Source organism: Mytilus galloprovincialis, chromosome 12, assembly GCF_965363235.1.
Source record: "Mytilus galloprovincialis chromosome 12, xbMytGall1.hap1.1, whole genome shotgun sequence".
In the NCBI taxonomy this organism is placed as follows: Eukaryota; Metazoa; Mollusca; class Bivalvia; order Mytilida; family Mytilidae; genus Mytilus; species Mytilus galloprovincialis.
The window spans coordinates 44310248-44335733 of record NC_134849.1 but is presented as its reverse complement, the minus strand read 5'-3'; the positions used below and the strand labels follow the sequence as shown (position 1 = coordinate 44335733).

The 25486-nt window shown below is 31.7% G+C and overlaps 2 protein-coding genes and 1 long non-coding RNA gene across 3 annotated transcripts in view; 1 reads left to right on the top strand and 2 right to left on the bottom strand.

Annotated features, from left to right (window-relative positions):
• Positions 1-25216, top strand: part of LOC143053874 (glutaminase kidney isoform, mitochondrial-like) — a 40191-nt gene extending 14975 nt beyond the window's left edge. The window contains exons 4-6 of the mRNA XM_076226664.1: positions 7553-7632; positions 22456-22634; positions 24538-25216. Coding sequence (XP_076082779.1) covers positions 7553-7632; positions 22456-22501 — 126 coding nt within the window. The 3' untranslated portion in view covers positions 22502-22634; positions 24538-25216. The remainder of the gene's footprint in view (positions 1-7552; positions 7633-22455; positions 22635-24537) is intronic.
• LOC143055316 (uncharacterized) lies at positions 802-3439 on the bottom strand. The gene is made up of 3 exons (XR_012971983.1): positions 2900-3439; positions 1816-2000; positions 802-869 (listed from the first exon to the last, which is right to left on the bottom strand). It is a non-coding gene; the product is annotated as an uncharacterized LOC143055316 (long non-coding RNA).
• Positions 5576-14817, bottom strand: LOC143053870 (uncharacterized). Its single transcript, XM_076226661.1, has 2 exons — positions 14662-14817; positions 5576-11187 (listed from the first exon to the last, which is right to left on the bottom strand). Exon 2 carries the CDS (start codon positions 11182-11184, stop codon positions 9493-9495), a length of 1692 nt encoding a protein of 563 aa, XP_076082776.1. The 5' UTR covers positions 11185-11187; positions 14662-14817; the 3' UTR covers positions 5576-9492.
• Positions 25217-25486: the final 270 nt, after the last annotated feature.

Below are 25486 nucleotides of genomic sequence, written 5' to 3'. Positions count from 1 at the left end.
GCTCTAAATGCTTTGGTTTTTGAGTTATAAGCCAAAAACTACATTTTACCCCTATGTTCTATTTTTAGCCATGGCGGCCATCTTGGTTGGTTGGGCGGGGCACCGGACACATTTTTTAAACTAGATACCCCAATGATGATTGTGGCCAAGTTTGGTTAAATTTGGCCCAGTAGTTTCAGAGGAGAAGATTTTTCTAAAAGATTACTAAGATTTACGAAAAATGGTTAAAAATTGACTAAAAAGGGCAATAACTCCAAAAGTGGTCAACTGACCATTTCGGTCATGTTGACTTATTTATAGATCTTACTTTGCTGAACATTATTGCTGTTTACAGTTTATCTCTATCTATAATAATGTTCAAGATAATAACCAAAAACAGCAAAATTTCCTTAAAATTACCATTTCAGGGGCAGCAACCCAACAACGAAATGTCCGATTCATCTGACAATTTCAGGGCAGATAGATCTTGACCTGATGAACAGTATTAACCCCATGTCAGATTTGCTCTAAATGCTTTGGTTTTTGAGTTTTAAGCCAAAAACTGCATTTTACCCCTATGTTCTATTTTTAGTCATGGCGGCCATCTTGGTTGGTTGGGCAGGGCACCGGACACATTTTTTAAACTAGATACCCCAATGATGATTGTGGCCAAGTTCGGCTAAATTTGGCCCAGTAGTTTCAGAGTAGAAGTTAACGCAGGACGACGACGACGGACGACGACGCCGGACGCCAAGTGATGAGAAAAGCTCACTTTGCCTTTCGGCCAGGTGAGCTAAAAATGAAACTCATTTCTACTATATACCTGTATTACTGTCATACTGCCATCCTGTGCCACGCTTTTGCCAGCCTCCATCAAAACTTGCTTCTACCTAACAGAATATGAAAAAAGATAAATTGATTTAACTTTCAAAATTCCCAAAATTCTTGGAATATAAAATTCATGACAATTAGGAACAAGTTAATTCTAATGCAAGGCTCTGTTTATGTGTTACATATTTGTTTTTCGTTCATTTTTTTACATAAATAAGGCCGTCAGTTTTCGCGTTTGAATTGTTTTACATTGTCTTATCGGGGCCTATTATAGCTGACTATGCAGTATGGGCTTTGCTCATTTTTGAAGGCCGCACTGTGCAATATAATGTACTGACTTCTGCAATCTGAGAGTAAAAATATGAACCCTTTTTTTGCCCATTTTGTACAGGCACAGTATGTATGCATATTCATAGTAGTTATAAATAGTAAAAGTAACACACTATCACAGACCAAGCAGCCTAGGCATGAAAAATTGCTGTCTTGCCTGTATAAATCATATTATCCTGAATTATAGTAATTTCTCGCAATTTGATTGGCTGATATTGTCCTTATAAGTTTCAGTACAATTTTTTATTACGTCAATTGGAATTATCTTTCCCTTATACCATTGTCCTAATAAAAAATTTCAGTTGTTCTAATATCCCTAATATTATTTTTTTTTAGTTTCAGATTAAATATCTTAAATAATTTGATTGATATTGTCCTTATATTGAATTTGAATATAATAATATGTAATATCACAAAATCAGGATAAATTCGTCACCCAATATGAATTTTATTGACCCGATAAATTCTTGTATTAGGACAATTGCACACTGTGTAACTAATATCATCTAGGCACCAGAATCTAACTAAAATTTTAGCTTTTGGTCTGTAGATTCAAAAGTTTATTGTATACACTGAGATGAGAATGTAGATAAATCCCCCAAATTTATATGACCACAAAGTTGATCTAGCACAACGTGACAAGCATAAAACAAGTGAATTATATATTAATTTTACCTTCCCATTGCTCAAATCTTTTTCTTTGATTTGTACAGATTTACAAGATTCTGCAGCAACCTCCTGTATCTTCTTTCCAATTTCTTTCTCCTTCTTTCTTATTGTTGATGAATGAACAGGAGGCACATTCAAACCAGCCAGGAAGTTGTTAACATGTGTTGCCCCCATTCCGGCATGTATCATACCTGAAAATGTAAAATTTATTCCCCGTTATTATTTTTTATCAGACCCAACAAAAAGTACATGTAGGTCACACGGCTGGAGTAACTTACTTTGTCTCAGTATTAATCAATTTTTTACCTCAAATCCTGATAACAAATAATTTTATTCATGTTAACAGGGTTACTTCATACACTCTTCTTGTTCATTTTAAATATCTTTTCTAGAATTTTATCAAAATAACTTTAACCCTATGACAATTGTCTGCCTGTACCAATTTAGAGTATCTGAAAATAATTTTGTCTGCATGTGTATAATACATACATTAAGGCCTCCTTTTAATTTAAGGGGTCCCAGCTCATAAAGAGCTTTACTGAACTAAAAGTAAAAGAAGGCCAATATATGTATTATGTGTATATTAAAAGTATTAATACCGTGAACCTGCAGAACACATCTCTTGAAAAATCATCCAACATTGTGATCAGTTTTATGTTAAATTTCATGTTTGTAAAGTATTTTATATATGAATCACTCATGATTGACCTGTTTTTTCATACACATTTCATACGTAAAACGATTTCGAGTAGTTATGTTTTGAAAGACTATTCTGATTAATTTTTTACTGCGACACTTTCCTACGACTGCATTTTGACTATAGTGAAACTGATAATCAATCTATCTTAATATATGATTCAATCATGTGCTGCCCTTGATAAAAGGGGTCCAAACATGTAAAAAATTTCGGCAGCACGGCTCCTAGAAAAAGTAGTTTTAAGCACCTATTACTGTTGAGACCACAAGTTTGGGCTAAAGAAAGAAAGTAAACATAGAAGTGAGGACAGTTCCCCTTATCCTAAAGGAACATACTTCTATGCCAGTAGATAGCTTTTACAAAACATAAAATATGATTAATCAAACTTCTTACCAATAGCTGCCTTTGAATTCACTACAAAAGCTCCATTTGAGTTCCTCTTCCCTGTTTCCACACTATTACAGGCGGTACAACTCCCACAAGGAATGGTTAGAACACTCCCAAGACCATATTTTCTCTCACTCACAGTGTCAATAAGGTTCAAAGGGCAATTACATAATTGGCACATCAAATTTTGAGCTAGCTCAAACAGTTCAATAACACGCCTCCCCTCCTTCCAGCTGTCATTGTGAGACGGATCTGATGGTACAATAACGTCTGCTCCAATATCGATATCGGCGAACATTGATATGGTGTCTAACTCGTCGTCTTTCTTTGCATACTCGTGTTCTGAATTTTCTGTTTTAACAATGTTTCTTTTTTTCAAAAAGGATGATCTAAAGTAACTTACTTTGTTGGTAAACTTTCCACGATTTCGCGAACGAAACGTCATTGTGAAGAAGTTGTTTACCAGACGACAGACTGTTCCCGCTGTGTAGTTTTATAAGGGAGAAAAAACGAAACGTTTAATTGGTAACCAGTAAGATGGAGTTACTTCCCTTAGTGTCGGAAGTCACCTTAAACAGAGGAGTGTGTACGGAAAGGAGTCATGCCCACTGACCCAAAGGAAATTAATAATTAAAGAGTTAGAAATGGTATTCCTCCTAGAATTAACGGTGATAAGATACGAAGTTAAACACCTTCTCTCATTCTCAGTGACTGTTGTGGAAAGTAAACTTGGAATTGATAGTACAAAAATAAAACACAATAAGTACGTTGCTCATACACTTGTATGGTATTGTATCCGGGATTGGCCATTTTTAAAGTTGAGTGACTATTCTGATTATTACATTTTGCATGTGCAGTTGAATTAGTTTTGAAAACAAATAATACTATCCAGCTGTACCAGGGCTGCCAAAAAAAAAGACTCACGCATGTTCATGCTTTTTTGCGGCAGTATCCTTGGATCTATTTTTTCCTCTTTGATCTTTTAAATTTTGGCCAAATCTCACGCATTTGCTTAATGAAAAGTTGGCAGAACTGCTATACATGTGTCAATGAAAACTATGGCAATCGTATCCCTCAGAGCATTCTGCTCTTTGATTTGTAAATCTTAGTCATCTTTTACAAAAATCTTCTCCTCTGAAACTACTGGGCCAAATTAAACCAAACTTGGCCATAATCATCATTGGGGTATCTAGCTTAAAATATGTGTCCGGTGACCCGGCCAACCAACCAAGATGGCCGCCATGGCTAAAAAAAGAACATAGGGGTAAAATGTAGTTTTTGGCTTATAACTCAAAAACCAAAGCATTTAGAGTAAAATCTGAAGGGGTAAAATTGTTTATCAGGTCAAGATCTATCTGCCCTGAAATTTTCAGATGAATCGGACATTCTGTTGTTGGGTTGCTGCCCCTGAAATGGTAATTTTAAGGAAATTTTGCTGTTTTTGGTTATTATCTTGAATATTATTATAGATAGAGATAAACTGTAAACAGCAATAATGTTCAGCAAAGTAAGATCTACAAATAAGTTAACATGACCAAAATGGTCAGTTGACCACTTTAGGAGTTATTGCCCTTTATAGTCAATTTTTAACCATTTTTCGTAAATCTTAGTAATCTTTTAGAAAAATCTTCTCCTCTGAAACTACTAGGCCAAATTTAACCAAACTTGGCCATAATCATCATTGGGGTATCTAGTTAAAAAAATGTGTCCTGTAACTCGGCCAACAAACCAAAATGGCCGCCATGGCTAAAAATAGAACATGGGGGTAAAATGCAGTTTTTGGCTTATAACTCAAAAACCAAAGCATTAAGAGCAAATCTGATGGCAAGTAAAATTGTTGATCAGGTCACGATCTATCTGCCCTGGAATTTTCAGATGAATCGGATAATTGGTTGTTAGGTTGCTGCCCCTGAACTGGTAATTTTGAGGAAATTTTGCTGTTTTTTTGTTATGATCTTGAATATTATTATAGATAGAGATAAACTGTAAACAGCAATAATGTACAGCAAAGTAAGAACTAAAAATAAGTCAGTATGACCAAAATAGTCAATTGACCCCCTAAGGAGTTATTGCCCTTCATAGTAAATTTTTAACAATTTTCTTAAAATTTGAAGATTTTCAATAACATTTTCCACAGAAAGTACTGTTATAGATATGGATAATTGTAAGCAGCAAGAATGTTTAGTAAAGTAAGATCTACAAACACATCACCATCACCAAAACACAATTTTGTCATGAATCCATCTGTGTCCATTGTTTAATATTCACATAGACCAAGGTGAGCGACACAGGCTCTTTAGAGCCTCTAGTTTTGTGTTGTCATTAATAATTAATTCTCATTAAAAAATATTTTGATAATATTATTGTTAGTTATTGTGATTGATTTAAAAGAAAAACAAATGGAAAGGATTCTTTTGATATCGTATAGCATGTAATTTTCGTGAGTGTAAAATTTCACAATTATCATTGAATAGGGTATAAGAAATATTTCGGCGGAATCAAAACTTTTATCACTACTTTTGCATGTGTCGTTTTAAATTGGCATAATTTATTTTGGCGATTTTGTTCTATTCACAAAAATAAGCGAAAATTTGCACCCCACGAAAATAACCAGTTATATGCATATGGTATTTAAACTAATTTATATTCCTCAATATAAAAATATACTAAAAACAAAAACTATCTACAACAAACAAACAAAAAACACACCTTGCAAAATTAATCATGTTAAAATGAAGGGTAGATAATATAGAATCTGAATTTTACATAAATAAACAACAAATAAGGGAGGCACTACAGCTTCTGTATCAAGTGTTGGATAAGCTAGGACCGTCATTCTATAATTTGTTAAGTCGTTAAGATATTATTCATAAGATAAATAATTCTTTGAAAAATAATACATGTCAATTTAAGGGTAGATAATTAAACTTTTATTCATAAGTGTCTTGTAAGGTATAAATCCTACTAAAAGGGTGATAAGTTATTTAGTGCTATGAAAAATATAGTTTTTTGTATGAATCTTAAATTAAAATGCACTACACACTAAATATACTAGAATATTACATTATGTGTAGCATTCTCCTGTTTTCATTGGATTTTACGATTTTTAAAATAATTCAAAGGTTATTTTATGCATCCAAAGCCTTGTTTCTATTTTTATGTATATTGATACTATGTTTCTATTTATATGTATATTGATTGTCAATATTAAAAAAAATATGAAATTAATGACGTCACATATAATAAACATGGAGGAAGCGCCGCAGAAGATGATTTGTTAAGAATATTTTTAAGTTTATCCGAAGGAGATATCAAGAATTTTATGTTGAATGCTGACACTAAGAATACAAGAAAGCTTAAACAACAAGCAAAATAAAATTTTTAAGAATATAAACCTAAAAAAAAACATTGAACTCCATATTCCTTATATATTATTTACATATATGTAATATATAAATTAAGGACTTTCACTCAGTCAATATACATGTAATCTGAACCAGTCCATATACATATATATAACAAATTGACCTCGTCAAAGGTCCATAATTGATGATTAATAACTTACAACTGATGATTAAAACAAAATAAGGGGAGACAATCAATCTCAACTTGTGATGAAATGATTTTTATTCTGTCAGGTGGCACAGCAAAATATATAAGGAATAAAGCAATATATTCATTTTCATAGTTTAGCTGATAACATTAAGATTTCTTCTACTTAACTTCAGGATTAAAATCGTGTTACCAGTATGCCAATATATTCATACAAATATCAAGCCTAAAACTGATTCTGTATACATCTAACATTAAGATAACCTTGATTTGGATAACGTTATAGAAATTCTGAAATTCGGCTTTATGCAAATAAGTCTTACCATGATTCTTAACTTCTTTTTTTAAAGTTTAAACTTGCTTTCTTTTACAGCACACCTTTTCTATTTTGTCACAATAGAAATGTGTTTTCTGACTTGATTTAAATCTAGCTATTTATAGATATAGGTTTTAAAATTTCAATTTTTATATAAATGAACATTTATTTTTAATAATGTTTATAATTATGACTAATGCATATACAAAAATATTTTATGCATATTATTTTCAATTACAGCTAGACAAAGAAAAAATGGTTAGCCGTAATTTAAATTTATATTCCCTATGTTTAGACAAAAAATAGAAAATCTTTATTGGGTAGCTAAGAGTAACAGCCTTCATCAATGAACAAAACCCATACTGCATAATTAGTAAGCCTTAAAAGATCCCTGAATAACAGATGTAAAGCAATTCAACTGTAAAACTTAATGACCTGATTTATTGACAAAACAATTAATGAAAAACACATATGATATGCATAGTGTTAACTGCTGAATTACAAGCTCCTGACTTTGGACAGGCACATACAGAAATTGGCTGCATTTATAATTGCGATTTTAGTCTTGAATTTGTTATTTTAGACTAAAATGCGATTTTAATTTTTGCAATATTCAGAAAAATCCTGTTTGATTCATCTAAAAGTTTCAGAAGGCTAGTTTTAATTATTGCGATGATACCCCTGTCACATTTTATTTGTATTAATAAAAACATCACAATAATTTCTGAATTTACAGTAATATATTTGTAATTGAAAAACAAAACTCTGAAAAATGTAAAATATTTTAACAGGTAGCCAATTATATACCACAGCTGGCCAGATACAGCCCTGATGATTGGGGAATATCTATCTGCACAATAGACGGGCAAAGGTAATGCTATTTTCAAACCAAGAAAAATTCTAATTATTTCAGGTTACTCACTTGTGATTTAGTGTCATTGGTTGTTTAGAAATTTAAAGATTATTGTTGATTATCTCATCAAGATTGATTTTCTCGCTTGAGCCGGTACAGGGAAAGTGAGAAAAGCAATCAAGTTCAGATGACAAATGGTAATCTGTGTATCCCTATTTTACCTATGACGACGTTGTTAATTTCATTGACAACAAGCATGTGTGCCCTTAGTTTCTAGCATAAAAAAAACTCATATTACTCTACTGTGCTGAGAAAGGAAATTATCAGTCAATAAGATGAAAGGAAAATTTCGTAAAATAGCTATGATTGTTTTTATTTTTAAATTTCACAATTTATTTTGCAACCCCTATGTCAATTTTCAGCCATGGAATACTGAAATCCCCTCCCCTCATGAAAAATAACTCATTTAATTACAGAATTTAACTGTGTATCCAAATCACCATTCATACATTCGGGTGTTTGTCTCACTGGACTGATGGAGATTTTGTATTCAGCCATGCTAGATCAATGTCATCACTTTGGATCTTGCAATGGTGCAGATTCTAAATTCTTAAAATTATTCTGTAAATTATTTCTTGAAGATGAATGATTAATGAATAAAATGATTATTTTTTACCAAATGAAAGAAAAAATACATAATAGGTAATCTATTTAACTTGAAAATCAGTGCTATATATATAATCATTTAATATAAGTAAAAAAAAAAATAGGTTAATTTAAATTACAATATCATAAATTTGCTTGGAAACTATAAAACTATTGCATAATTCTTATTCCTGGGAATTTTCTGCAATCAAATTTAAGTATTTAGTTCACATCATATTGCTATTTAACAGTACAAAAAAAAAAGAGATGTGGTATGATTGCCAATGAGACAACTCTCCCAAATATCAGATGAAGTGGATGTAAGTAAGTATAGGCAAATGTAAGGCTTTCAACAATGTACTACCATGCAGTTGGCTATCTATAAAGCCATGATGTGAAAAATTACAGCCTAATTTGTAACAAACCAATTTTAAGAAAAAATATATATGACAAACATGAACAAATGACAATCACTGAGTAACAGGCATCTTTGTGAGCCCTCAACCCTCCCTTAACTTGGGACAGGGAAGGGCAAATGTACTGATATATCTGAATGCAGAAAATTATTATTTCTCAATGAATATAAACTCTAATTCAAGTTAAAAATTATTATTTAGTTTTTGTTGTTAAAAAAGTCCTGGTTTTTTTAAATAATTAAGCTGCAATAAAAAAAATAATACTACAATGTTCCTTTGAAGATTATTTTCCCTATCATTCCAAAATTTTTTAATTGAAGAAAAGAAATGTTATGAGAAAACTGCACTCCTTCTTAAGATTAAAAGATCAAAAGAATTTGTTTAAATATTGCGAAATTCTCCATCGTTAAAAGACTTTTGGCAATTGAATGCAATTTTAAAGTACTGAAACAAAATAAAACCTGCCATCTCAGTGGTAAATGATTCTTATAAGAAAATCAATAAATGATCCAAAGTTGAGTTAGAAAAATTACATACCTTATCTTTCTTACATTTCACAAAGACAGTATTGTAGTTGATATTTATTTCGACAAAAACTTTTATTTACAGTTTTAAATATAGTTTTACTCAGAAAATTCACATCTGACCACCTCTCTCTGGCTTGAATTTTTCATCTGGTCACTGAATCTTGCTTATAAGTCGATATCCCTCTCTGGATTCTAAATATTCTACAACTTTTTTGTGATCATGTATCTACGGTTAATGAATATATGTAGTTTGTTGTAGTACATGATCATTTGACTGCTCAGTCCATATTTTATCCAGAAGATAAATTTAATTTTGCTAAGTATCTTCCAAATAAATCACAAATATAACCTGAAGACTCATTATGTTTTAAACAAATACACCGAGGATTCTCTAGTCCTTCCTCTTCATTTATCAGTACTTTACTATTCTGTCCATCTTTTGATATTACTATTATTCTACTAGAGGAAGAGTCTGCAACAATTATGTTGCCATAAGTATCTGTACAAAGTCCCCTTGGTCCTTTTAAATCCTCTTTATAGTCCCAGATCTGTTTACCTGATCCATCCACACAGTATACTGCATTTCCAACATAGTCACTATAGATTATTCTGTCATTACAGTTAACAAGGTGAAACGGTAAGGATGATTTACTCTGGACTTGTATTGATTTCAGTGTATTTCCTTCTAAGTCTAGCATACAGATTTCATCACGGTTCAAACCTACAACCAGAGAATTATTAGAGAATGCTAAACCATAACAATCTTTGTGTAATGTGATAACTTTGGTAACTGTTTCATTGTCCATATTGAAAATCTTAATGGTTTTCTCAGAAGGATAAGTTATGGCAATAGTGTTCTGATTGATTTGTGTGACACTAAGAGCATCACCAGATATAGGAACCTGTTTCTCAAGTTTGCCATTTGAAGTAAGTAGGTTAACTTTACCACATTCCTCCACTACTATAACTCTTCCATCCATCAGACAAATCATGTCACTAATAAGTTTCATTATATTGATCTCCATCTTTGTCTCAATATTCATTGTCATGTTGTTTATGTTGGATTGTTCTCTTGATTCTACTTGGGCTTCCCGCTTCACACTTGTATCTCTATTTACCGATAAGTCTTTATCAGTTTTAACAACCAATACTTCTCCAAGAGTTTCCAATGATTCTACTTTGCTGAGTATTATTTCTATTTCGTCATTTTGCTTCATTTTGATGTAAAATTCTTTCGCCCGGTCATCATTTTCAAGATCTTCAACATATCGTTGACATTGGTGTACTTGTTGTTCAATCTGATGTACTTCTAGAAATGATTGCAGTTTTGAACTGTTAGATATGACTGTGTGTAAGTGGTCTTGCATTTCCTTTATTTTTTTCTGTTTTTCATTAATTTCAGCCATGAAATCTGTTGCTTTAGATTTTTCTTGATTCAAGATGGTGTCTGCTTCCTTGCATAACTTCTTTTCCAAATTGATTAAATAATTATTTATTTTCTCGCGAATATTAACAATAAGTTTTTTTATGTTTTTGATTTCTTGTTCACCACTGCTAATGTTTACAGATTTGTTTTCAATAAGATTATCTAGAAAATGTTTGATGGAGTCAATTTGTTTTTCTATAGACTGTGTGGACTTTTCAATTTTTGTTTTCTCCACAACATCAGCTAAACTTTTTATTCCAGTACATTTTGAATGACTAGTTGAAATACATTCATCACAGCAAGGCATTAAATGACTGGTGCAGTACAAGTTGAGCTGTTGACCATGTTTGTCACACTCAGCCGTAACAGCAGGAATGGATTGTTTATAGCTTTTAATATCAATAGTCTTATGATTACGTGTTCCTCTGGATCGTTTGTGATGACTGGAACATGTAGAGCATAATCCTTCTTCACAGTTGTTACACCAGATGTCAGCTTCATTATTTACCTTTCCTTCTTGACAAGGTCCACATGGTATAGGTTTATTGGACGCCATGACCTGAACATATACAAGATAAATTATGCTGTTTGTTTTCTTGTTTGAAATCTTTTACATTTTTTCATGTCAGGGACTTAAATAGCTTACTTTTGATACAGTAGGTTTTGTTTGGTGTTGAAAGCCTTACTTTTATTCCTCTAATTTTTACACAATTTATCTGTTTTTTACATGTTGATTATTTTTGTTTAATTAACCTGTGGTTTGTTTGTCTTTGAAATCAGTTCTTCATTGGTAAAAATTCAATTATGACGATGAATCTTCTTGCTTTCCTCTGAATGTCCTATTGTGACGGTATGAAAAAGGGGACCATGCCATAGAGTGAACGCATCTTTTTGCCAGCATATGATACTGTTTAAAAATCATTAGAGAAACAGATTCTACCACCAAATTTTGTGTTGTATTTATATACTCTCGATCTAGATTTTAAATATTTTAAACGCTCAGCGAGCCTTGTGGTTTAAATTTGAAAATTTAACTGTCCCAAGGAGAAAAATATAGTCACACTCGATACAGTGGTAGAATTTATATTTATATCTGCTTACACCTATGTCACTTTGCCTTTTGTTTATAGTGGTCTCATTGTTAATCACACCACAAAAAGGCTTATTATTTGTATATATCACAGTTTCTTGTTCATAGATGAATATACTTAATATAGAAATCATGACCAAATACACTGTAATGTACTGTGGATTCATTATTATTTGTTAAATACCAATTTTCGTGGGTTTTGTAGGTATAGGTGAAACACGAATTCAAATGTTCAACGAATAACATATTGTCAATAGGCTTTGTATACAGAGATTGGCAAATCCACAAAATCAAAATTCCACGAAAATGCAAGTTTTCAGTAATCCACAAAAATTAACACCCATGAAAGTAAATGTATATCACTATGTTTCTGTTTAACCAATTCCATATCATATCGATCATAAGTTTGAATGTTGAAACTTATTATTTAGTGCTGTATACACATAGCTTACGCTTGGGGTTTGTGTTGCTTATTCTTTAGTTTTCTATGTTGTGGCATGTGTACTATTGTTTGTCTGCATGTTTGTTTTTTTTCATTGGCATTGTCAGTATATTTTCGATTTATGAATTTGACTGTCCCTCTGGTATCTTTCGTCCCTCTTTTACACATATCACTCTGTATGAGATCTCGTATATGAAGATTTGCAAGACTTGTAAATTAGAAATTGACAACTTATTAGACTTATTGGTTGGAACTTAGTCTTGTTCATTTTAAGACATGATATTGTGTCCAATGTTGTAATTAATTAAATAAGTTTCCCATGGTGCAAAAAGAAGGGTGTAAAATTTTCAAAAGAATAAATTGAGAGTCATAGGCGAGGGATATAATAGAACAGTTGCTAATTTGTCTCCCCTGCAACAAAAGTATAGAGACATAGGTATACCAATCATGGCAGCAGTGGTAAATTATTTGTAGAAAAAAAGTAAAATCACCAAAATACTGATCTCAGAGGAAAATCAAATAGGAAAGTCCTTAATCACATGGCAAAATCAAATGACAAATCACATCAAAGACGAATGGACAAGAATTGTCATATTCATGACTTGGTATAGGCATTTTCAAATGTAGCAAATGGTGGATTGAACCAGGTTTTATAGTGCTAAACCTCTCCCTTGTAAGACAGGGGCATCACATTTTATAAAATTGATAATGATGCCTGAACAATACAAACAGATACAAAATGTAAAAATGTCACAAATAAAGATAAAGAGTCTAATTGGGTAGGTCACATTCATGAAAAGGGAAAGGGATTGTAGTCACGACACAAGGAACACATCCCAAATCATCTATACTAGAACACACCCGTGATATCGCGGGTCCGTGACTGAATTAAAGTATATAACTATGCACAAGCCTTATCTTAGTATTAGTACTGTCATCTGATAAAGTCATGCAGTTTATAAGATACACAATTTTCTCTGCTTTCAAATCTTTCTGTTTGAACCCGTCAAACTGGAACTTATCAATTATTGGTAATATTAAATATTTGGAAAACAAAAGGTCCTGGAATGGAGTATTTTTTAATCAACAGCATTGTCCTATATTAGTTATAAATAAAGTTGAATTCTTTGATTCGCTGTTTTACGTCATGACCGCTAACAAATTGAAACTTTTTTTTAGTCCAGATTTTTAGTATTCGTATTGTTATCTTAGAAAGTCTTACGGATTAAAATACTACAATAGGTAACAATTTGACAATTTAGTAGTGTCAACCCTGTGATTATGACCCGTTTATATAGCATATTAATCCTGAATACACCGTTTGGTGGTGCGTCTGTCAGATGCGGAACGTACAGATAAGGTAATAGGTAACAGGTGTTTATACTATTGGTATCGGTATCGGACTCGACACGGAACTTCCTAATTATTGGCAATATTAATTACGTGGAAAACAAAAGTGCTCGGAGTGGTGTAATTTTTAATCTACACCTTTGTACTATAATTTAGTTGTATATAAAGTTGAATTCTTTGATTCGTCGTTTTTACGTGATGACGGCTGACAAATTGGACCTCGTAATTTTAGTATTATAGATAACAGATATTTCATAACGGTGAACCAAGCCTTAATAATATATCTGACATAAGAAGACCTGGAGAGTGAAATACTCACTTATTATGAGTAATATAACTACATGTATAATTTTTGTTTGCGATCCTCCTTTCAAGACTTAAATACATGTAGAGAGTAAATTAGTTAAAATTTCGACCTCGGGTAGGTTTATCTGTAAATTGCCATTGAAGGATTTTTTTTTATTTAGTAAGTGAAACAGCCTGTTTGCTAAGTTTTTAGCACTAAATCCCTGTGGGATCAAAACGATATGGTATCACATGCTCTTGAGTAAGTGTGGTTTGATATGTAGTTTCTTAGATACTATGAGCAATAGGTCATCTATTATATTATATATGGAACAATATTACATTGAATGAAGTACATAATTGTTTGGAAGTGTTCAGATGACCTTTATCCTTTTTTTTTAATTCAATGGTCAATTTTAGTAAATAAGTTTGCTTCTTAGATACTTATAAGTAATAGACTAACTATATACAGTGTAATGGTATGACTATGACATTAAATCTTGATAAGTGTGACATTTCAGTGTGTGCATTTTTGTTTAATCTTTGAGAGAACTAAACATTTTTAATCTACTTATCAGAGTTTTGGTTGATGATCCAGCTACATGAAACTTGGTAAATGAATGAACATAACTTCTTTATTATACGAAAAGTTGAAAGTTCAAACAAGGACAAAATTATTACAAATTTAAGGATGCTTAATTAAGTTTCATTGAGATGAGGGGTCTATTCTTGGTATTAGGCATGGGTACCTAAAAGCAGTACAGGCCATAATCATGTCTTTTGTAATCTATAATTTAAGAAACACTTCTCCATTGAATTTACCAAACAAAACATTTTATAGAATAGTTAAGATTTCAACAAAATACCTCTTGGTGTTGTTATGACAAAATTAACAACAGCTGTGTGTATTGTCTGTTGAAAAATTCTTTTCTTTCACCGTTTTGAAAATGTCCACCATTACTAGGAAGTTAATTAGTACATGTCCATACCTGTTGCAGGTAATACGTGAACATTTAAATGACACTTAAAATACATGACCCAGATAGTTAAATGTGATAATAATCTTTCAATCATTAAAGGGATTTAAAATTTCAATGAGCAGTAATTAGAATATTTGTTCTAAAAACAAAAACAATACTTTTTCAACAAGTTATTTTTGTCTCACCTTGATCGAGTCAAAAAGCAAGATATAGGTATGTTGTTTCCTGCAGCGTCAGATCAATAATGTATCAGTTTATGATTAAGTCAGTTTATGGAAAATGATATTTTGTATGCAGTTGTATAAGCATAGGCACATCTAATGTCATTTGAGATTATTTTTTCCTCCCCCCCCCCTCAGTCATGGTCTATTGAGTGAAACTTTTCTTTTGTTTTGTTTTATCTGTAAATTGCCATTGAAGGATTTTTTTTTATTTAGTAAGTGAAACAGCCTGTTTGCTAAGTTTTTAGCACTAAATCCCTGTGGGATCAAAACGATATGGTATCACATGCTCTTGAGTAAGTGTGGTTTGATATGTAGTTTCTTAGATACTATGAGCAATAGGTCATCTATTATATTATATATGGAACAATATTACATTGAATGAAGTACATAATTGTTTGGAAGTGTTCAGATGACCTTTATCCTTTTTTTTTAATTCAATGGTCAATTTTAGTAAATAAGTTTGCTTCTTAGATACTTATAAGTAATAGACTAACTATATACAGTGTAATGGTATGACTATGACATTAAATCTTGATAAGTGTGACATTTCAGTGTGTGCATTTTTGTTTAATCTTTGAGAGAACTAAACATTTTTAATCTACTTATCAGAGTTTTGGTTGATGATCCAGCTACATGAAACTTGGTAAATGAATGAACATAACTTCTTTATTATACGAAAAGTTGAAAGTTCAAACAAGGACAAAATTATTACAAATTTAAGGATGCTTAATTAAGTTTCATTGAGATGAGGGGTCTATTCTTGGTATTAGGCATGGGTACCTAAAAGCAGTACAGGCCATAATCATGTCTTTTGTAATCTATAATTTAAGAAACACTTCTCCATTGAATTTACCAAACAAAACATTTTATAGAATAGTTAAGATTTCAACAAAATACCTCTTGGTGTTGTTATGACAAAATTAACAACAGCTGTGTGTATTGTCTGTTGAAAAATTCTTTTCTTTCACCGTTTTGAAAATGTCCACCATTACTAGGAAGTTAATTAGTACATGTCCATACCTGTTGCAGGTAATACGTGAACATTTAAATGACACTTAAAATACATGACCCAGATAGTTAAATGTGATAATAATCTTTCAATCATTAAAGGGATTTAAAATTTCAATGAGCAGTAATTAGAATATTTGTTCTAAAAACAAAAACAATACTTTTTCAACAAGTTATTTTTGTCTCACCTTGATCGAGTCAAAAAGCAAGATATAGGTATGTTGTTTCCTGCAGCGTCAGATCAATAATGTATCAGTTTATGATTAAGTCAGTTTATGGAAAATGATATTTTGTATGCAGTTGTATAAGCATAGGCACATCTAATGTCATTTGAGATTATTTTTTCCTCCCCCCCCTCAGTCATGGTCTATTGAGTGAAACTTTTCTTTTGTTTTGTTTTATCTGTAAATTGCCATTGAAGGATTTTTTTTTATTTAGTAAGTGAAACAGCCTGTTTGCTAAGTTTTTAGCACTAAATCCCTGTGGGATCAAAACGATATGGTATCACATGCTCTTGAGTAAGTGTGGTTTGATATGTAGTTTCTTAGATACTATGAGCAATAGGTCATCTATTATATTATATATGGAACAATATTACATTGAATGAAGTACATAATTGTTTGGAAGTGTTCAGATGACCTTTATCCTTTTTTTTTAATTCAATGGTCAATTTTAGTAAATAAGTTTGCTTCTTAGATACTTATAAGTAATAGACTAACTATATACAGTGTAATGGTATGACTATGACATTAAATCTTGATAAGTGTGACATTTCAGTGTGTGCATTTTTGTTTAATCTTTGAGAGAACTAAACATTTTTAATCTACTTATCAGAGTTTTGGTTGATGATCCAGCTACATGAAACTTGGTAAATGAATGAACATAACTTCTTTATTATACGAAAAGTTGAAAGTTCAAACAAGGACAAAATTATTACAAATTTAAGGATGCTTAATTAAGTTTCATTGAGATGAGGGGTCTATTCTTGGTATTAGGCATGGGTACCTAAAAGCAGTACAGGCCATAATCATGTCTTTTGTAATCTATAATTTAAGAAACACTTCTCCATTGAATTTACCAAACAAAACATTTTATAGAATAGTTAAGATTTCAACAAAATACCTCTTGGTGTTGTTATGACAAAATTAACAACAGCTGTGTGTATTGTCTGTTGAAAAATTCTTTTCTTTCACCGTTTTGAAAATGTCCACCATTACTAGGAAGTTAATTAGTACATGTCCATACCTGTTGCAGGTAATACGTGAACATTTAAATGACACTTAAAATACATGACCCAGATAGTTAAATGTGATAATAATCTTTCAATCATTAAAGGGATTTAAAATTTCAATGAGCAGTAATTAGAATATTTGTTCTAAAAACAAAAACAATACTTTTTCAACAAGTTATTTTTGTCTCACCTTGATCGAGTCAAAAAGCAAGATATAGGTATGTTGTTTCCTGCAGCGTCAGATCAATAATGTATCAGTTTATGATTAAGTCAGTTTATGGAAAATGATATTTTGTATGCAGTTGTATAAGCATAGGCACATCTAATGTCATTTGAGATTATTTTTTCCTCCCCCCCCCTCAGTCATGGTCTATTGACTGAAACTTTTCTTTTGTTTTGTTTTATCTGTAAATTGCCATTGAAGGATTTTTTTTTATTTAGTAAGTGAAACAGCCTGTTTGCTAAGTTTTTAGCACTAAATCCCTGTGGGATCAAAACGATATGGTATCACATGCTCTTGAGTAAGTGTGGTTTGATATGTAGTTTCTTAGATACTATGAGCAATAGGTCATCTATTATATTATATATGGAACAATATTACATTGAATGAAGTACATAATTGTTTGGAAGTGTTCAGATGACCTTTATCCTTTTTTTTTAATTCAATGGTCAATTTTAGTAAATAAGTTTGCTTCTTAGATACTTATAAGTAATAGACTAACTATATACAGTGTAATGGTATGACTATGACATTAAATCTTGATAAGTGTGACATTTCAGTGTGTGCATTTTTGTTTAATCTTTGAGAGAACTAAACATTTTTAATCTACTTATCAGAGTTTTGGTTGATGATCCAGCTACATGAAACTTGGTAAATGAATGAACATAACTTCTTTATTATACGAAAAGTTGAAAGTTCAAACAAGGACAAAATTATTACAAATTTAAGGATGCTTAATTAAGTTTCATTGAGATGAGGGGTCTATTCTTGGTATTAGGCATGGGTACCTAAAAGCAGTACAGGCCATAATCATGTCTTTTGTAATCTATAATTTAAGAAACACTTCTCCATTGAATTTACCAAACAAAACATTTTATAGAATAGTTAAGATTTCAACAAAATACCTCTTGGTGTTGTTATGACAAAATTAACAACAGCTGTGTGTATTGTCTGTTGAAAAATTCTTTTCTTTCACCGTTTTGAAAATGTCCACCATTACTAGGAAGTTAATTAGTACATGTCCATACCTGTTGCAGGTAATACGTGAACATTTAAATGACACTTAAAATACATGACCCAGATAGTTAAATGTGATAATAATCTTTCAATCATTAAAGGGATTTAAAATTTCAATGAGCAGTAATTAGAATATTTGTTCTAAAAACAAAAACAATACTTTTTCAACAAGTTATTTTTGTCTCACCTTGATCGAGTCAAAAAGCAAGATATAGGTATGTTGTTTCCTGCAGCGTCAGATCAATAATGTATCAGTTTATGATTAAGTCAGTTTATGGAAAATGATATTTTGTATGCAGTTGTATAAGCATAGGCACATCTAATGTCATTTGAGATTATTTTTTCCTCCCCCCCCTCAGTCATGGTCTATTGACTGAAACTTTTCTTTTGTTTTGTTTTATCTGTAAATTGCCATTGAAGGATTTTTTTTTATTTAGTAAGTGAAACAGCCTGTTTGCTAAGTTTTTAGCACTAAATCCCTGTGGGATCAAAACGATATGGTATCACATGCTCTTGAGTAAGTGTGGTTTGATATGTAGTTTCTTAGATACTATGAGCAATAGGTCATCTATTATATTATATATGGAACAATATTACATTGAATGAAGTACATAATTGTTTGGAAGTGTTCAGATGACCTTTATCCTTTTTTTTTAATTCAATGGTCAATTTTAGTAAATAAGTTTGCTTCTTAGATACTTATAAGTAATAGACTAACTATATACAGTGTAATGGTATGACTATGACATTAAATCTTGATAAGTGTGACATTTCAGTGTGTGCATTTTTGTTTAATCTTTGAGAGAACTAAACATTTTTAATCTACTTATCAGAGTTTTGGTTGATGATCCAGCTACATGAAACTTGGTAAATGAATGAACATAACTTCTTTATTATACGAAAAGTTGAAAGTTCAAACAAGGACAAAATTATTACAAATTTAAGGATGCTTAATTAAGTTTCATTGAGATGAGGGGTCTATTCTTGGTATTAGGCATGGGTACCTAAAAGCAGTACAGGCCATAATCATGTCTTTTGTAATCTATAATTTAAGAAACACTTCTCCATTGAATTTACCAAACAAAACATTTTATAGAATAGTTAAGATTTCAACAAAATACCTCTTGGTGTTGTTATGACAAAATTAACAACAGCTGTGTGTATTGTCTGTTGAAAAATTCTTTTCTTTCACCGTTTTGAAAATGTCCTCCATTACTAGGAAGTTAATTAGTACATGTCCATACCTGTTGCAGGTAATACGTGAACATTTAAATGACACTTAAAATACATGACCCAGATAGTTAAATGTGATAATAATCTTTCAATCATTAAAGGGATTTAAAATTTCAATGAGCAGTAATTAGAATATTTGTTCTAAAAACAAAAACAATACTTTTTCAACAAGTTATTTTTGTCTCACCTTGATCGAGTCAAAAAGCAAGATATAGGTATGTTGTTTCCTGCAGCGTCAGATCAATAATGTATCAGTTTATGATTAAGTCAGTTTATGGAAAATGATATTTTGTATGCAGTTGTATAAGCATAGGCACATCTAATGTCATTTGAGATTATTTTTTCCTCCCCCCCCCCCCCCTCAGTCATGGTCTATTGACTGAAACTTTTCTTTTGTTTACATGTATTAGTTTGTGATTAGAAACCAAACCTGTTATTCTTGTTTTAGAATAAATACTCCACTTTTGAGAAATATTTTTTCATGGCTTACAACTGTTTGCCTCTGGTTTTATTTTCTACATTAACTTTTAAGTAACATGCAGTAACTGTTCATTTCATTTTGTTTTGTTTCGTTCCACTTTTATCCCATTTTGCACTTTACAGGAATCCCTCTTTCCGCCCCTCTTTATTTTTGATACCTTAATCATTTTGTAACATTTGGAATTTTGATATTTTAAAACTTTGATCAAAATTTAAAATTTCAAAAACTTTTTGAAGTGAAATACTCACTTAATTATTATAAGTAATAGGATAACTACATGTATAGATAGAAAGATATATATTTTTAAATTAAAGCACAAGAAATAATGCAAATTCCATAATTAAAATTAATTTGAAGTTGAAATAACTGCCTGTTATGTTGTTATTTGTTTTTTGTTTTAGTTTTTTTATAGTGACTTGGATTGTATAACAATTTTGGCTGATTCATTTTTTATATTTCTACCTATCATGTCTGTTTGTTTTGTTCGCGCATCGTTGTCAGTGTAATTGAATATGCGACTGTCATGCAAGTGAGAGGTTTGGCTGGTTATAAAGCTAGGTTCAATCCACCATTTTTTTACATAGGAAAATGCCTATACCTAGTCCATGAAGTCAGGAATATGACAGTTATCCATTTGTTTGATGTGTTTAACCCTTTAACCCCCAATCCCGCCTGTAGACGTGATGGTGACAACCATTCTTTGATGGCCCGTATGACCCTCCATACTTTTTTTAACTGCCCCAGCTGAACTGTCATGATAGCAAGGATTTCAACCAAGCAGTTCATGGTCCATCAACTCTTCTCAGACGTCTGTTCATGAAAATATGGCACTTTGAAAGCCATTTAAGAGTTCAAAATCGGAAAAACATGAAAAGTAGCCAAAATCAGTTGGGGATGGGCATATTTTGATGGCCACTACGAAACTGGAAGTGACTGTTGGTAAAAACTATTATCATATATATATGCATGCATAGGGTTATAGGAACACAACGAGGTATAATATGGCCAATAGGAATCTAGTCTGTAAAATCTAGGTCACCGTTTTGTCAAAAATCCATAAAAACGCACATTTAGGCAGAACTGACTTGACAATAATAATTCCCCAGCAAGACACTGAAGTCCAATATACTTCCAGCTAGCATGAATGGACTGCTAAAGGCAGCAACCATTTGATTTTCTAGGGGGAGGAGAGGGGGGCTATGGATTTTTTTTATAGACAAATTTTTTTTTCGCCTATGGCGAAAAACAATTATTTTTTCAATTTTAGTGTTATATATAGTGGCAGCTGAGGGTGAAATAAACAAATTTTTTTTCTCAGAATCAAAAACAATTTTTTTTTTCTCCCAAAACTGGAAACAAACTTTTTGTTTACAAAAAATCCATAGCCCCCCCCCCCCCCCCCCCCCCGAAAATCAAATGGTTGCTGCCTACTTATAGGGTAATACTTGAATGACAAAGAAACACAGTCTTGTCAGTGTTCACCTCTCAAGGTTGTTTTAAAATCCATTCATGCTAGAACAACTAGCCAGGCATGTTTTTGATGAATTGTGTTTTTATACTGTATTTTATAGGTCAAATGTCCATAACAACTACCGAGGCTTGTTTTTGATAAATGATGTTTTTATACTGTATTTTACAGTTCAGATGTCCATGACAACTAGCTAGGCCTGTTTTTGATGAATTGTGTTTATATACTGTATTTTACAGGTCAAATGTCCATAACAACTACCGAGGCCTGTTTTTGATAAATTGTGTTTTTATACTGTATTTCACAAGTCAGATGTCCATAATAACTAGCGAGGCATGTTTTTGATAAACAATGTCTGTATTTTGTTCACATATGACATGCTTTCTATAATTCACATAGAAATGTCTGTATTATGTTCACATATGACATGCTTTCTATAATTCACAAAGAAAACAATTTATACTGGGCAAATAATGTCTGTATTATGTTCACATATGAATCGCACTCTATAATTGATTCACAAAGAAAACAATTTATACTTGGCAAACAATGTTTGTATTATGTTCACATATGACATGCTTTCTATAATTCACAAAGAAAACAATTTATACCAGGCAAACAATGTTGTATTATGTTCACATATGACATGCTTTCTATAATTCACTAAGAAAACAAGTTATTCCAGGAAAACAATGTCTGTATTATGTTCTTATATGACATATTATATTCTATGATATTCGTTAAGATTTCATTCACACATTTAAGGACTGATGAGAAGGAAAAACTTTTTATTTACAGAAATGGACATCATCATTTATCTTTCTCAACATTATTGCTGTATTAAACACATTAGAAAAAAAGAAGACTATGAAAATTTGGCAGTTTTGTTCCTGTGATGCAATGATGTCAGTTCATTTGGTTTTGGAAAAAGCAGATGCTGGTTAGCTTAAGAGTACTTTTTTTGCTGTAATTGTGAGGTACTTATTGATAAAGAAATAGCCTTTCTATGATTTGGATAATTTATTTCCGTATTAAAATCATTTTGTCAACTGTTATGTAAGTGCCAAATTAAAGACAGACGTGATTAGAAATGAAATATCATAATACAACTACTGTGGATTCATTTAGTTTTTTTGGGTACTAATTTTCATGGATTAGGAAGACTTGCATATTCGTGGATATTTGTTTGTGTGGTTTTTGTAGAGCCTGTGACTTTTTTTCGCAATAGCTTGACATAGGGATAGTGATCCAGCGGAGGCATTAGCTATCTTCTTAAAAGCTTTTATATTTTAGGAGGTGGAAGACCTGGATGCCTCAAACTTTGTATATGGATGCCTCAAACTTTGTATATGGATGCCTCATGTCACAGTTTCCGTCAGTCCCATGTCTAATGTCCTTGACCTCATTTTCATGGTTCAGTGACTACTTGAAAAAAGTGAACATTTTTGGTAATGTTAATTTCTCTCTTATTATAAGTAATAACATAACTATATTTGGTATGTGCCTACCTTGCAAGGTCCTCATGTCCGTCAGACAGTTTCCACTTGACCTCGACCTCATTTCATGGATCAGTGAACAAAGTTAAGTTTTGGTGGTCAATTCCATATCGCAAATACTATAAGCAATAGGTCTTGTATATTCGGTGAATGGAAGGACTGTAAGGTGTACATGTCCAACTGGCAGGTGTCATCTGACCTTGACCTCATTTTCATGGTTCAGTGGTTATAGTTAAGTTTTTGTGTTTTGGTCTGTTTTTCTTATACTATATGCAATAGGTGTACTATATTTTGTGTATAAAATGATTGTAAGGTGTACATGTCTAGCTGACAGGTGTCATCTGACCCTATTTTCATGATTTAGTGACTCAAGTGAAGGTTTTTGGGATACGATTGCTTTCAAGCAATCTGTAGACTTATGCGATTGGCTCAGGGTGTCATGCCCTCACGTCAACCGTTTTATTCTAAACATTTTGGAACATCTCAGATTCTTATGATTGTCTTGGTTTAAAAGGTAAAAACAAAAAACAAATGGATTGAACTTAAACAACTGTCCTATAATGTTCTTTTCATAATCTTCATGTTTGATATTTCCCTTGACTTATATGCGTGTTTTTAACAACACGGAAAATCAGAATTAAGCAGTATTTGTATTTAGTGTTTTTATAAATTTAGAAACACGTCAGAGGGAATTCCCCAGTTGTGATAAAAATGCAAGAGTTCTCTGAATTCCAATAAATCTATTTCTGTCATATACGAACTGAAGTGGAGTTTTTCTTATATGTCACTGTTATGAAACTGGTATTTGATAATGTACTTCCATAAAGAAATAGAGAACCATCTAGGTCGTTTAATTAATGTACGTTCTTGCTCTAGGGTTTGTTTAGGTAATTATGCGCATGCGTATAGTTTTCTTGACTTCAAGGGGTATTAGATTGAATAGTTGCTCTGGATTTCCCACTCAATTTATTAATTTATAACTCATGGGATCCTTTCTATGTATGTCTACTATTGAGGGTTATTGTTGTTGCATAATTCTAAATCATATGCATCATTTAAATTAAAATAAATGTAGTCCACATCGTAAAAGTAACTACAACACCCCTTCAGGCGAAATGGAGTCTTCCATATTATCGTTTCGAGTTGTCTCCCTTCTGGAAGTAACTGAATCAAAACAACATGTTGAGAAAAATAAAATTGTTTTGTCGATAAACGTCGTATTATTATAAAAAACGATTGCAATTTAAACCGAGGAATGTGTACGGAAAGACGTCATGATCACTGACCCAAAGGAAATTAAATATATAAAGAGTTAGGAATGGGGTTTCTCCTATAATTAACGTAGGAAAATAGGTGATAAATGTATAAATGATTTATTTTTCAGGTTTTATGGACATATTTTATTTCCTTGCACCCAATGTTGTATGATGATTCGTCATGGCTCACCAAGTGTAGAAATTCCAAGATGACTCAAGAAGAGATTTTATTCGCTATATTCCGTTCAAATTTTGATCATGATTCTATAATTGAACTTTGTACACCTTAACTAATGGACAAATGTTGAAATATTTTGACACAGAAGCGTTGGATTAATAAACTTTTCATTCTATTAATTTTCAACTAATTTCTTGAAGGACTATCTGAAGAAAATTGGCGGGAAAACGACACAACGCCTACAATCTTGCACCATGTTCTCACAATGGACTCTAATATCCGTTACTGAGCTTCTGTTCCCAGGGCCAGTATTTTTAAAGTCAATGTCAGTATTGGACAGTAATGATAAAGTGCTCTTTTTGTACAGATGGTTCTAATTGATCATTCTTGATCCATGCTAACGTTATAATTGATCAATCGAGATCCATGCTAAAGGTTTTTAATCGATCAATCGGGATCCATTCTAATGTTATAACTGATCATAAGTGATCCACGCTAATGTGTTAATTTTGATCATTTGTGACTCATGATCATGCTAATGTTTCATCTTTATTGAGGATAAATTAATGTTTGATTAATTTGTGAGCCGTGGCCTTTATTTTGCCAATTAAAATAATAATTCATTTATATCTCTTTGGTATTTTTTCAAGCATGAATCTTAAGTTATTTAAAGAATACCTTTTGATCGAAAGCAAATTCATAATACAAAATAAATGTTTATTAAGTTAAAGGTCATCATAACATGCATGTGAAATTCATCATTAAAATGTGTGAAAACATATGTACAAAAGTCAGCACTAATCAGATATACTTGATCATGTTGATATGAGTTCATAAGTCAGTTCTGGCAGAATATTTGTAGCCAACACGTCGTACTGTATACACAAAGTCCATATTTG